Below are 13831 nucleotides of genomic sequence, written 5' to 3' on the forward strand. Positions count from 1 at the left end.
CCTCCCTGCCAAACTAATGGAAATGTGAGAAAATAAAGGTTTTGTCCTCTAAAAACAAATCAGTCATTTCTCTTTGGGCTTGTAATTGAACACACAAACCTACCCAAGCACCACCAAACAAGTCCACAGGGCTTCCACAATCATCACAACATACTTGGAGCATATCATGTGAGGGTGATCATGTGAGCTGATTCCTGGAGCAACATTAGGAATGTGGCAATCAGAGACTATCTTGTTTTCCAAACTCTGCTCCCAAAATGTAGAGTAAGTTTTTTGGGAAAGCAACACTGTGCTTGTACTATACTCCAGGAGGCCACTAAAGTGCTCCAGAGTCATGAATTCACATGCCAACTACAGGAGTCAAACTTGCACTGAAATTATTATAGCCAAGTCTGGAATCTCATTGCCATGGGTTAGTCTCCCATGAGCTGAAAATGCAGTTAACTGCTGAATGGAACACAGGAATCAAATGAATGAGCCTTACCTAAGATCCTGGGGACCTTGCTGAAATTATAAAGCAACTATTTTGAACTCAGGAAAAGAGATCAAGTTAGCCTGAGTGTGTGGATCATATTTCAAAATCTAACTAGAAAACCAGATTTTTCTCCCCTGTAATTAGATTTATGTATTGCAAAGAAACTAATCTTTTAGAGATACCTAGTTTGAGGGTTAGGTTTGTTTTTTTTTTCTTGTAAGACAGCATTTATAATTTCAACAAATGAGGGCTATCCAGAAACACCGGAAAAATCAAAACTGCAGTGGCCAGTGTACTTTAGTGTTGGTTTCTTCCCTTCCTGCTTACATTGGTCAGGCTTCAATTCCTTATCATGTATTTGGGGCTGATAAGGTCTCCTTAAATTGACTGGAGCTGCTGTTACGATTAGTTTTCACAAAAAGTATATGTGAAAGCCCTCTGGAAACATAAAGCAATATAGTAATCATCACCATCATTATTACTACAATTAGAAACCTCTACCTTAAGCATGAACATAAGACACCATAAGTTGGTGGAAAGATAAACACAGTGGCAGAGGGAGGTCATTTTGGTTTATCTGAAAACTTTAACTCTAGCCCATAGGCAATCTTTTTTTTATGATCTGCAAAAATTTCAAGAAGTGGTTTAGCGATTTTGAATTTTAAAAGCATGGGGAGAATGCTTAAAATAGATTATAAGCATAGCATTTAAACCTCAGATGTGATTACTAAACACCTGGAAATTTCTAATATCTTGGGGAAAAAAAATTCAAAGCCAATTATACTCAGGGTGGTGTAAAGAAAGGATAGTGAACTTTAAGTCATCCACTTTAACAGAAGCCAGGAATGGCTAACAGCTGTGAAGCCTCAGTTGAGTCAATATTTCATTTATAGACATCAGCTCTAAACAACTCCTGCCTAACCTTTGCCCAGGATAGCCTACACATGCTAACTGTCCTGATTATGGTTTCATTTTTCTGCCCTTATATATTTATAATATCCAAGGTAAAGTTTTAATAAGCAATGATACGGACATAGGTGAGAAAGAGGATGGAGTAAAGGGCCTAGATAATTCACAAAGCACATAGTCACCACCTGAACAAGTAAATGTAGGGGATGTTATAAAAATAAATAACAAAAAAAGTCACTTTAAGTTACTGGTTAACTTCCAACCCTCAAATTGATTCCTTTCTTTCTGGCCATGTAAAATGAATTTGATTCTACACTAAAGGACATGCAATTTTCAGTGCATGTTCTCCACAGTTTTGTTCCATATACATTAATAGTAAATATAATTAAAAAACATCAACAATAATAAATATTTCCAACTAAACCCTTCGGACTGCCTAGAAGACTCAAAATTGATTTGCTTTTCTGCCCTCCAAAGGACAGAAAATTAGGGCTTCAGAATATGGTATTTTTAGTATCACACCACTCCCTCAAGATATCACAGTAATAAAATCATCAGGTGTTAGAAGGGAAATGAAATGTATAGATCATGTATTACTATGCCTTCTCATTCACTCCACCCCTAAGCACATGTATCTTACAACAGAGTACAAATGTGGACAGTGAATCCTAATAAGGTTAAATGGTCTGTCCTATTGAAAACTGCTAATTAGTGGCAGATCTGAGACTAGCACCCAGGTCCCCTAATTCCTACTTACTTCACTCTTGATACCACCCTGGCACATGCTATGATACCTCCTTTTATATGAAGTAGGGTTTTCATTGTTTAAAACCAAAATATTTAGAACAGTACCATTTTAAGAAAAGAGTAACACTGTCTTAAACGCCTCTTTTAGATTCTTCTGATAGTTCATCAGTGCCTTACATTTATTTTTAAAATACACAAGTGTGAATGTATGTCAATTTGGGGATGTTAGGATTTAACGCTGAGAGCAGCACAACAATTCATATTTTGTTTTGCCAGCAAAGTGCAGAAATGATACTCCATACAGGTTGTAAATGTGAAGTAACAAGCCAGAAAAGGATGTACTGCTGGCATTTTCTATAAAAGCAAAACGACACAAAAGCAGACATGCAGCTCATGTGAACTGTGCCTACCAAACAACAGAAGTTCAGGTTTATAATGAACTCAAATTTGAATATTTTTCACAAACATCTTTAAAACATGAGTAGTTTTTTATAAATGACTTAGGCCACATGTGCATTTTAATTTTTTTCTCCTTTTAACAAAGAAATGAGAGTACATTTGGAAATCAAGAGAATGGACTCGTTCATCAAGTTCCCCATAAGTAAATCAAAGGGGTAATAAATCAAACGATGATTACTATGGTCCCTTCTAGTTTTCAAATGAAGTGACTCCTCATTAAGCACTACAAAAATGTTCAGCTCTTCTAAAATATCTAAACGGAAAAGAGAGCATCAGTGGGAAGAATGGAAGGATGGCTCCTTACCACCACGAAATCAGCATTCACCTAAGGGTTCAATATTTAAGAATTAAAGTCACAAATAAATACGACGGTGGGAAATTTTGAAATAAAATCTGTACCTATAACATCATACCAGTCAACATGGGACTTTTCTTTGGCTACCATAAGCCTCAGGGACATTCCACTTGATCACAGTTAGGGGAAGTGGGAGGTGGGCTAGGAAGGAAGTTCAGGTCAGGAACCATGTCTGCAGGGCACCCACGTCCAGCAAACCGGGAGAGCCCCGTGCTGCCCTATCTGACTCCCCATGAGCACCCGCCTGCAACGTGAGCTGCAATACTGAATATTTTCAGTTATGAAAACCTCTAATTTCTGGTTATTGTGGTTCAAAGCTTACAAATCCCCCTTTCACAAATTAAACTCCACAGGACACACAGCCTGACCCTTAGTAGGATCAAAAATCTATCAGTTTTGATTTGAAAATTAAAAATAACCCAATTATGAACACTCAGGTCTAATGCCGTTAGTTAAACCTATATAAATTATGCCAGTTTAAACCTACAAAACTTATGCCATTTCCAGCACAGACTACCTGAAATGATACAATGAATGTTGCTTCTTTTACCTTCTGTAGGGTGAATGGCATCCAAGAAGAGTTGCTTGTTTGACCATTTATCCCCACTTCCTAAAAAAACAACAACAGAAAAGGAAAGTGAAACTCTACCCCTAGTATAGACACATACACTATAAAAATAAGACAATACACAAAACCACTTCAATAAAAAGCATTATCACACAAATGAAGCAGAATTTTACTTCAACTATTTAAGTCTCAAAACTGCATTTGCCAACTAAAATAATTAGGCCATATAGGAAATGCATTAAAAGTAAACAAATTTGCCTTTTTAAAAATATGTTGTTGGATAATTTCTATGACTTTAATCAAGATAACCTGAAGATTGGTTAAAAGGTAAGGATAAAAGCTGACATTTTACCTAAAGAGTGATCTTTCTCCACTGGAAGCAGAGAATAAATATTAACATACAAAACAAAACTAAGAGGCTAAAGTGGAGGTGAAAATAAAACCCAAATTAAGTAAAAGGTTACACACAGGAGCACAGAGGCACATATGTCTACACATGGAAGACAGCTGCATTTAAAGCCTCATTCCAGAAACACGAAAGGCTCCACATCTGGCCATGCAAGTAGGATGCAAACGGGCATCAGGCTCATGGCAGTCATGACACTAACATGCAGAAGATGCTAGAGAAAGCCTGACTTCCAGGACACATGGCTATACTGAACCAGATGGGATTTATCTTCTGTGTGAAAGAAGAATAGGAGCCTGACCTGTGAGAAGAGACAAATCTTCAGAGGAGCCCTGAAGAGGTTCAAGGGCCTATCCAGATCATAACAACGAGACAGATGCTCAGAGTAAAGGGAGGGTAGAGTGCGTATATTTCTAGTGCCCTCTGGAAATAACAGTTATGTGACTGAAGGAGGTGGGAAGAGTCTGACAAAGTATATAAATAGAAAAAATGAAGAGAGATAGGTTACGATGTAGGAGTGGAATCCTCCTGGACAAGAATCCTCAAGTGTCAGAGAACGTATAGCAACTTTGGGACTTTCATACGAATACGAAACTGGTAAGATTTCAGGAGGCAGGAAAATGTGGTCCTGCTATGAAGGCTGCCAAACATGAAAATAACAAGCATAGTCAAAGAAAATAAGTGGAGAAGAGCTCAAGAAGACTAAATTAGAAAATGCACCAAATACAAATAAAAAGAAGCAAGTTTAGGATTCATATGGAACTCTGAAAATAGAGACAAACATGGGATTTCAGTAGGAATCCAAGTGAAGATCTCTCTTTGCAATTAGCTGCAGAATCTAGAAACAATGAATGTGCCTGCATCAGGAGCGGATGACGTTGAAGCAAGCAGAGGGGAGGTAGAGGCAAAGGCAGTGCAGTGAAGCATCACTCAAAGATGAATTCACAATGGACGTGGCCAAGAAATCTTAATGGAGGATGGAAGGCACCAATACCTTTTTCCGGAACATTAGGCTTCTCCTTTTTGTGCTTATATTTGCTGACAATTTTGTGGAATAAGTTCTTTTTCTGAGACTGGAAAGGACCTACAGACAATATTAATATAAATATATTTAAAATTCACAATGTTTCATAAAAAAATACTGTGTTTCTAAACAATTACACCCTCCCCCAGCTTGTGGAATAAGCAAACTGATTCACAAGAAATGTCATCTTGCATCTTTTCTCATCTAACTTGTGCTTAGCGCCCTTCCCTAGACTTACTAAAAAACCAGTGAGATTTTCCTTAGAAATATATTGGACAGAAGCCTCCATTAGGGCTGGGACTCCCTCAGCAGAAACTGCAGATTTACTGACTAGAGACAGACCACACCAGTAACATCAGAGTAGGTGTAGTCTGTAATAAAAGATTTTACTTTAGATTCCTAAATACCATGAAGGAAAGGATGGCACTGGCATTTCATCTCTCCTAAGAAACTGATTTTCACAAGGACAGCAGTTTGAAGACAACTTTCAGGTTGGCCCAACAGCTTTCTAGCCTATTCTGAGGATACTCTAGGAGGAAAAAAAGTGATTTAAAAATAGAAAAATATTTGCCAAAACTTTTTTTGGAGGGTGGCGGGGGGTAGGGGAGTGGGGAGAAGTCTCAGACTGTATCTTAGTTTTTTCACATAAAGAAAAGAGAATTGGGATTTTTCAGTCACCCATCAGAAATGCCAACAACAGCACTGACCTCCAAAAAGCAGGTTGCTTTTTACACTTTGCTGATATTCCTATGTGAAACTGACATTTTCCATAACTTCTGTTTCCTCATGTGTAAATGGATATAACAATAATGCCCAAGTCACAGGGCTGAAGGGGGAATTTAAAAATTAGAAGCTCTAGGGCTTCCCTGCTGGCACAGTGGTTGAGAGTCCGCCTGCCGATGCAGGGGACACGGGTTCGTGCCCCGGTCCGGAAGGATCCCACATGCAGCAGAGCGGCTGTGCCCGTGAGCCATGGCCGCTGAGCCTGCGCGTCCGGAGCCTGTGCTCCGCGACGGGAGAGGCCACAGTGGTGAGAGGCCCACATACCCAAAAAAAAAAAGAAGCTCTATAAGCTGCTCCTGCTGCATCTACCCACCTGCCAGTGTCTGCATCCATATGCCCTGCCTTCCTGCCAAAGGCAAACTATCTGTGCTCCTATCTAAAGTATACAATAAAATGGTTTTTATATTCACAAATATTTGCAGCCACCATCAATTTTAGAACATTTTTACCACCTCAAAAATAAATCCCATATTCTTTAGCTATCACCCCTCCCGATATCTGTATTCTCCCTATCCCAGACTGCCCTGGCTAGAACCTCCACTATAATGTTGGATAGAAATGGTGAGAGTGAACACCCTTGTCTTTATTCCCTATCTTAGGGGGAAAGCAACCAATCTTTCACCATTAAGCATAATGCTAGTTGTGAGGTTTCTTTTTTTTTTTTGGTGTCTTTTATCAGGTTTAATAAGTTCCCTTTTATTTCTGAGTTTGTTGGGTGTGAATCATGAAAAGGTGTTGAATTTTGTCAAATGCTTTTTCTACATTTTCTACATCTATTGAGATGATCCTGTGGATTTTTCTTTGTTGTTGTTTTACTGATATGGTAAATTACATCAACTGATTTTTGGATGTTAAACCAACCCTGCATTCCTGGGGTAAAATACCAATTGGTCACAGTATATAATTCTTCCTACATCAATTCAGTTTGTTAGTATTTTGTTAAGGATTTCTGTGTCCATTCTGTTAGAGATAGTGGTCTGTAATTTTTCTTTTTTGTGATGTGTTTGTCTAGTTTTGACATTAGTATAATACTGGCCTCACAGAATGAGTTGGGAAGCGTTCCCTCCTCTTCCAATGTTATGGACAAGCCTGTGAAAAACTGGTATTAATTCTTTAAGTGTTTGGAAGAATTCAGTGGTGAAGCCATCTGGGTCTGTTACTTTTTCGATTACTAAATTCAATCTTCACACTAGCTATAGGTCTATTCAGATTGTCTACTTCTTCTTAAGTCAGTTTTGGTAGTTTGTGTCTTTCTAGTAATTGTCTGTTTCATGTAGGTTATCTAATTTACCGGCATATAACTGTTCATAGTATTCCTTTATAATCCTTTCCAGTTTTGTAAGGTCGGCAATAATGGCCCCTATTTCATTTCTGATTCTAATGATTTGAGTCTTCTTTTTTCCTTGGTCAGTCTAGCTAAACATTTTTATCAAATTTGTTGTTCTTTTCAAAGAATTAGCTTTTGGTTTTAATGACTTTCTCTATTGTTTTCCTATTCTTTCATTAATTTCATTTCATTAATCTCCTCTCTGAATCTTTATCATTTCTTTCCTTCTACTTCCTTTAGTTTGTTCTTCTAACAGTGTCTCAAGATAGGTTATGTTATTGATTTGAGATCTTTCTTCTTTCTTAATATATGCATTTACACCTATAAATTCCCCTCTAAGCAATGCTCTGGCTGTATCCTACAAATTTTAGTATGCTGTGTTTTCATTTTATTCATCTCAAAGTATTTTCATATTTCCCTATGGATTTCTTCTTTGACTTACTGGTTATTTAGAGTGTGTTGCTTAATTTCCACATATTTTTGAGTTTTCTACATTTTTTCCTGCTGTTCATTTTTAATTTCATTCCACTGTGGTCAGAAAACATAATTTGAATTATTTCAATCCTTTTAAATTTACTGGTTTGTTAAATGTCCCAGCATACTGTGTATTCTGGAGACTGTTCCATGTCCACCTGAGAAAAATGTATATGATGCTATTGTTGGGTGGAGCGTTCTATATATATCTGTTAGGTCTAGCTGTTGTATAATGTTCAAGTCTTCTCCTTCTTTGTTGATATTTGGCCTTCTTGTTCTAACAAAACTATTTTTTTTTCCATATCATTGCTCACCTTCTGATACATTATATACTTTTCTTATTGTTTAGGCTTGTTTATTCCTGGTAGTCCCACTAAAATGTAACCTCCTTGGCAGCAGTGTTCTTTGTTTTCATTCACAGATATATTCTACATGCCTAGAGTGGTGCTTAACACATGACTGATTCTCAACAATACTGTTGCATGCCCAAATAAATAAAGCTCTTAAAACACTGATGGCATCAATAAAGAGCTCAAGAAATGACAGTTTTTGCTATTATTACTGATAACATAAAGGTGTACAAGTGTTTTTTGATGACTACACCAAGTTATCCTTCTAAATAACCAATAGCAAATACTTCTGAATTGGGTGGTGGTGATCTGAAATGGAAACAGAAAACACTTCTTATTTGTTTGTTTTGGGGGGTGGGGGGGGAGTGAGCAAAAAGGGAAAGAAAATAAATTTAACAAATACAAAGAAAATATATCATGTATACAATCTACACTAATATTATAGGTATTCTCTATAGTCCATTTGCAATTACTCATATGTATTTTATACGATCCAGGAAACTGCAGGCCAGTGCACATGAATGACAGATACATGGGTGATCACAGAAAACAGAAGAAGAAAGCAGAAAAACAATTTTGAGACTTCTCAGGACCATAAGGATCCTAGTGATTTACCCATAGGAAAATAATTTAATAATAATAAGCTATTGCCTCACAGGGAGAATGATTTCTGTGTTCATCACTGTGTATGAGGACAATGGGATAAGGAAGTGGTTCACAGAAGCAAACTGATTTGATGTATGGAATGGGTTAAGAAAGAAGAATAGAATACATATTTTCAGACCAAACCATACTCAGACAAATCTAAAAAGTATAATTTAAGGACAAAACTAAATATAGAGCTTGCCAATTTTAACGTAAAAAAAGAACATCCAGGGTGGTTTAGTACATAGAAGAGCTCCTGTAAACTTATATTTTTAAAACTCCTTGCTGCTAGCCATCCCCAAACTATAACTATAAAACAAATCTAAGCAAATGACAAGTTCAGATAAAAAAGAAAGTGACAAACTTGAAGGAGTAATAGATAAGATATGATGGTATTCACTGAAAAGCAGTAATTTTAGAGTCAAGAAGTGAACAATTTGATTCCTGCCCACCAGTATGGTACATATGTTTGGTATTTTGTTCAAGGAAAATAAAGTCAAAGTTTGTAATAAATAGCACATATACTACTATTTTTTCCGTAGTTAATTATTCAATTGACATAGAAATGTCCATGGAGGGAAAAGGTAGGAAGTCAAAAGCAGAGAAAAGAGTTTTAGAAGGAATCATTCAGAAAGCAAAGAACTGGCAACTGTCTTTCACTAAAACACCGTCTCACGTTTCCATGTCATCTCATCTCCTCATCTTCCTACCAAATTTCTTGAAAGACTGTATCAGCTTCCACTTCCTTATGACAAAATCACCTGTTGCTGGCATATAAACTAGCTTAGGACTCCACTTACATTTTTGGGCTGGATGACCTATGTTTTGAAGGTATCAATCTCTTTGGCACCCCAACTTCACAGCTGGGTAGAAAATAGCAGAGACAAACCACAATCTGAGAGGGTAAGAGGGGTGCCATAGAGACATTAACAATAACTTTTCCAAAACATTAATGTTGTTCATGGTTTGCTGAAAAATGGACATGTTTTGGCAGAGAAGTGTAGTGACATAGGAGCCATTTCAGTATCAGCATGGTATGAAAACTTTTCAAGGTCAGCAAGTAAGGTGAATTAAGTGAACCTTGCTCTGGAGAACTATTATAGGAAACAAGTGTTTGGCATAACTAGAATGGTGGTGGCTTAATGTCCAGTTTCTATAGTTTCATGTTTTTAAGCTATAAAAAGGGATGAAGGTTTATTCTAAGACTAGGCTGTCATTTCTGTAATGAACACATAAGTGATGAATGACCAGCGTACCAACAAATTCCTTTGCAATAATTTATAGCAGAGCTTCCCTGGTGGCCTAGTGGTTAAGAATCTGCCTGCCAATGCAGAGGACACGGGTTTGAGCTCTGGTCCGGGAAGATTCCACATGCCGGGGAGCAACTAAGCCCATGTGCCACAACTACTGAGCCTGCGCTCTAGAGCCCATGCTCCGCAGCAAGAGAAGCCACCGCAATGAGAAGGCCGTGCACCACAACGAAGAGTAGCCCCTGTTCACTGCAACTAGAGAAAGCCCACACGCAGCAACAAAGACCCAACGCAGTCCAAAATAAATAAATAAATAAATAAAATTTATTTTAAAAAATAATTTATACCAAAGTGCTCCCAGCTGCTGGGCACATGAATCTGTGGACTGGAGTATGTTCAAGTAAACCAGCCACAATCAAGTTAGGATTCACTGAGGGGAAGGGGCCACCTTAGTGCGCTAGACAATACATGCCTTGTTTAAAAAAAAAACCTCAGGATTATACTAGGTATACCTTTTATACAAGCAAATGTGCTGTCACCATGTTCAAGAAAATGTCTGGTGGCAGTGAAGACTCTCAAACAATTACACGGCGAAAAACAGAGTTCTGCCCAACCTGGAAGCTATCACTTCCTGATAGGAAAGGATGGCCTGGCTTTCATCACATTTCAGCTCTTGAGCACAGAAAGTATCCTCAGGTTGGCTCAAACCCAAACAGGGGTTTCTGTCCTCAATCTTTAATTTTGTAAACCTGCTTCTTTTATCCCACTGTGATTTTTTAAAATCTCAAATCCTTAACCATCTGAAATTTCAATCTTGCAGTGTAAGTGTGAATTGGAAAAAAAATGAGAAAGACCAACAGTATGTTTGTTAATGGGCTAAAAAACAATATGAAAAGATAAAGAGATAAGGGAGGAGAAATTAAGTCAAGGGTCAAGCTCAGGCATAATTTAAACACTCTAAGTTGAACTCAATTAACTTTTTCTCCATGACCCTACTTTGCTTGAAAATTACTATTTTACAGAGCCCTCCGGCTTCTGACACTTTTGTAAAAAGTGCTTCATACATTAAGAGTAAATAAACACTTAAAATAACGTGTCAAAACAAACCTCTTAAGAAGTTACAATTACATTTAGATTTATAATTGAAAGCTTTCATTTGAATATATATAAGTAACTGTGGGAGAGAAACCAGAAAACACTATAGGAATGGGCTGCTTCAGCTGACCTGCACTGTGAGTTAGATGGATTATAATTTCCTGGATAATTTGTTCTTAGAAGCAAAGGGAAATTCTACTCCTAAATCATCTATATACTAAGCCTACTATAATGTAGTCTGAGCCTCGTTGGAGGAAGGTGACAATTATTTTCATCCCTTTTTATTGTAAAGTTTCTGACGAGACCTATTACATAGACATAAGGGATAGGGCAGAGATAGTGGAGGGGACAATGGAAAAGGGGAAGACTACTTAGAAATACAAATATAAATAAGAAGACCACTGGAAAAACAGAATTGTAAGCCCAAGCAGGTGCTCTGATTTTGAGATATGTAACTATATAAATGCATACATAATCATTTTCCTCTAGAAATTACATTTCATAAAAATTCTATACATATAACCTGGAGGAGCTAAAAAAGTACCTAGTATAAGGCAGGGAAAAAATGTAGTAAGTGTTGAATAACAAATATAGGAGAAAATAAAATACAGACAAATGGCAAACTGTTGGAGAAAAAATGGGGTTTCCTATGAACACTCGCTCCTTTACTAAAGAACTAATGATCTCACTCACAATGTTTGCTTTGAACGATTCATTATGTAAAGATGCAAAGGGTCTAGGCTCTAAGAAAACAACCTGCCCTATCCTCTAAAGATCAGGCAGTTACAGCACAGCTGGCATGATGATTTCATTAATAACTTGTAGGATGGTACACTGGCGCTGCTAATGCCAAATTACAATCAGCCACAAATACTATTTCTTTAGTTTGCTAAAAAGAGAATATATTATTTAATTTCTGCTTTATTTTAATCGCATTTTGCTCCACAAGTCGGAATGCAGAGCAAAATCTACAAGCCTTGACAGACCTCCTACCTATGTAACTACTGATATACTGTATAAGAACAGGGACTTTGTGGCTTGAGAGGCATAGTGGAAGAGTTAAGGTGATACTGTATAAAGTATAATCCAAAACTCCAAAAAGCTACTTCATAGCCAAAGAAATACTGTTAATCTCAGCTGGGAGAGGAAAAACATATAACAGACAACCAAGACCCAAGAGAAGGTCTCGTGAAAATACATTCTAACTTCAGGGTTTTATAGCTTTACAAAGATAAATCTATTGTTACTGTCCCTCAAGGATAATTCAGCCAACTTCAGAGCTCTAAAATGAATGTCTCCAACTGCATGGAGTGGAGGAAGAGAATACATCCTGCACAGCAATCAGTTAAGTTCCATTTTATTAGCTTGTCAGGTATTTATCAGCAACTTTAAATCCAAGAATTATGGGGCTGATGATACCTGGCATCTTTGGGCCCATGGACTACTTTACCTATTCCTAAATATCTCTAGGGCACAAGGACTGTCATTTCACTTGGCAATCTATTGCAGTGCTCAGCTACCTACCTGTCAACAAGCTGCTTTATTTCTTTCCTACCTATCTTGGGAGATCTCAGAACAACCCTATTTTATTTTCCCAGATGAGCAGACTTGGTGATGCAATGTTTCTTTTTTAGTTCTTTATGCACTAGACTTGTTTTTATTAACCACAGCAGAAATCCAAGCTAATTCTAAAATCACTTTTACATTCTTCCCTGCCTTTAATCATGAAGGGAGAATATTTTTCAACCTTTCAGATTCATCCTGAGATAGAGGTCTCCTCAGTTGTTTCAATTCCAGTGTACAATGGGTGTTTTAGGTCTTGAGGGAAAAAGGTTCAGGTTTCTTCAGAAATAATTTTTCCCTAGATATATATACCTTATATACTTCCCCAAATCCATGAAATTATATACCCTCATTAACATTTATCTTTGATCATTATCCATGATTGCTAGATTTGGGCAAGATTTATGTAAAGATATATGTCATCATTTATCCATCTATCCAACTAAAATACACACACTCAAAAGAATTAATCTGATTTGCCATAAAGCAAGCAACAGGTAGCCTCTTTCACAGGGTAATTATGAGAAATCTATCAAATCCTGCTCAGAATTTGATCCTGGAAACAACAAAACCTTGGCCACACTAGTTCTTCATCTCTCCATTCACTACCCTTATAGGAGAGCTACCAAATGAAGTCTTTCACATCTGTATGGAAAACTAGAGGTATATTTGCCCATCAACCTTTAGAGCTAAAGTAAAATCAGAAGACGAGTTTCTCACTGGGAGCAATACTGTCATTTAGGGTAGGACAATTCTTCATTGTACTTGAATGTCCTGAGTGGGTGTGGATGTTTAGAACCCCAGCCCCTGCCCCACAAATGTAACGGTGGTCCCAGGTGTTGAGACCACTGAAAAGGCACCCCCCCACTCTTTAAAACCCCTCTAGGGACTACAGTGCTGCCCCTAATGAGTGCTGAGATCCACCCAAGTCACACTGATAATTTAAAAAGCTTCCTTGATATACACAGAGGAGACTCTGATATTCTCGAAAACACAGCATTTTTCTAAATTTAACGAAACCAATACAAATTATATTGCCGGAGTATTACAGGGATTTTTATTTTCATTTGATTCACACTGCCAGTAAAGAATAGAGTCTCCCTATTAGGTGAATGGAAGGATTTCACTGCCCCAGAGTCCAACCTGTTGCAGACAGACAGGGAACAGAAGAATTAGGCTCAGCCAGCAGTTTCTGCTCAAGAGAAGCTCAACATTCCCAATCTGAATTCTGGAGAGCAGGAGGTCGAAGACCATGTATAACACTTTCAAAAGAGCTACACACTTATGGGCAAATGTATGAGGCTGAGATGCCAAAGGACAAGGGCTGAAGAAACTTAGGAAGGAAAGAAGAGGGAGAGAAGTAAGGCAGGAACCAAGATAATCTTGGAAAAGATGATCTTG

The 13831-nt window shown here is 37.6% G+C and overlaps 1 protein-coding gene across 14 annotated transcripts in view; it reads right to left on the reverse strand.

Annotated features, from left to right (window-relative positions):
• The window catches only part of BBX (BBX high mobility group box domain containing), a 291684-nt gene that overhangs the window by 17364 nt on the left and 260489 nt on the right, over positions 1-13831 (reverse strand). For 13 of the 14 annotated variants that reach the window (XM_082626015.1, XM_082626007.1, XM_082626013.1 and 10 more), the window contains 2 exons: positions 4914-5003; positions 3496-3555 (listed from right to left, as the gene is read on the reverse strand). In XM_082626015.1, the coding sequence (XP_082482141.1) occupies positions 3496-3555; positions 4914-5003 (150 nt within the window). The remainder of the gene's footprint in view (positions 1-3495; positions 3556-4913; positions 5004-13831) is intronic. The other variant, XM_082626016.1, reaches the window with a different exon arrangement.

Source organism: Mesoplodon mirus, assembly GCF_964341445.2.
Source record: "Mesoplodon mirus genome assembly, chromosome: 6".
Classification (NCBI taxonomy): domain Eukaryota; kingdom Metazoa; phylum Chordata; class Mammalia; order Artiodactyla; family Ziphiidae; genus Mesoplodon; species Mesoplodon mirus.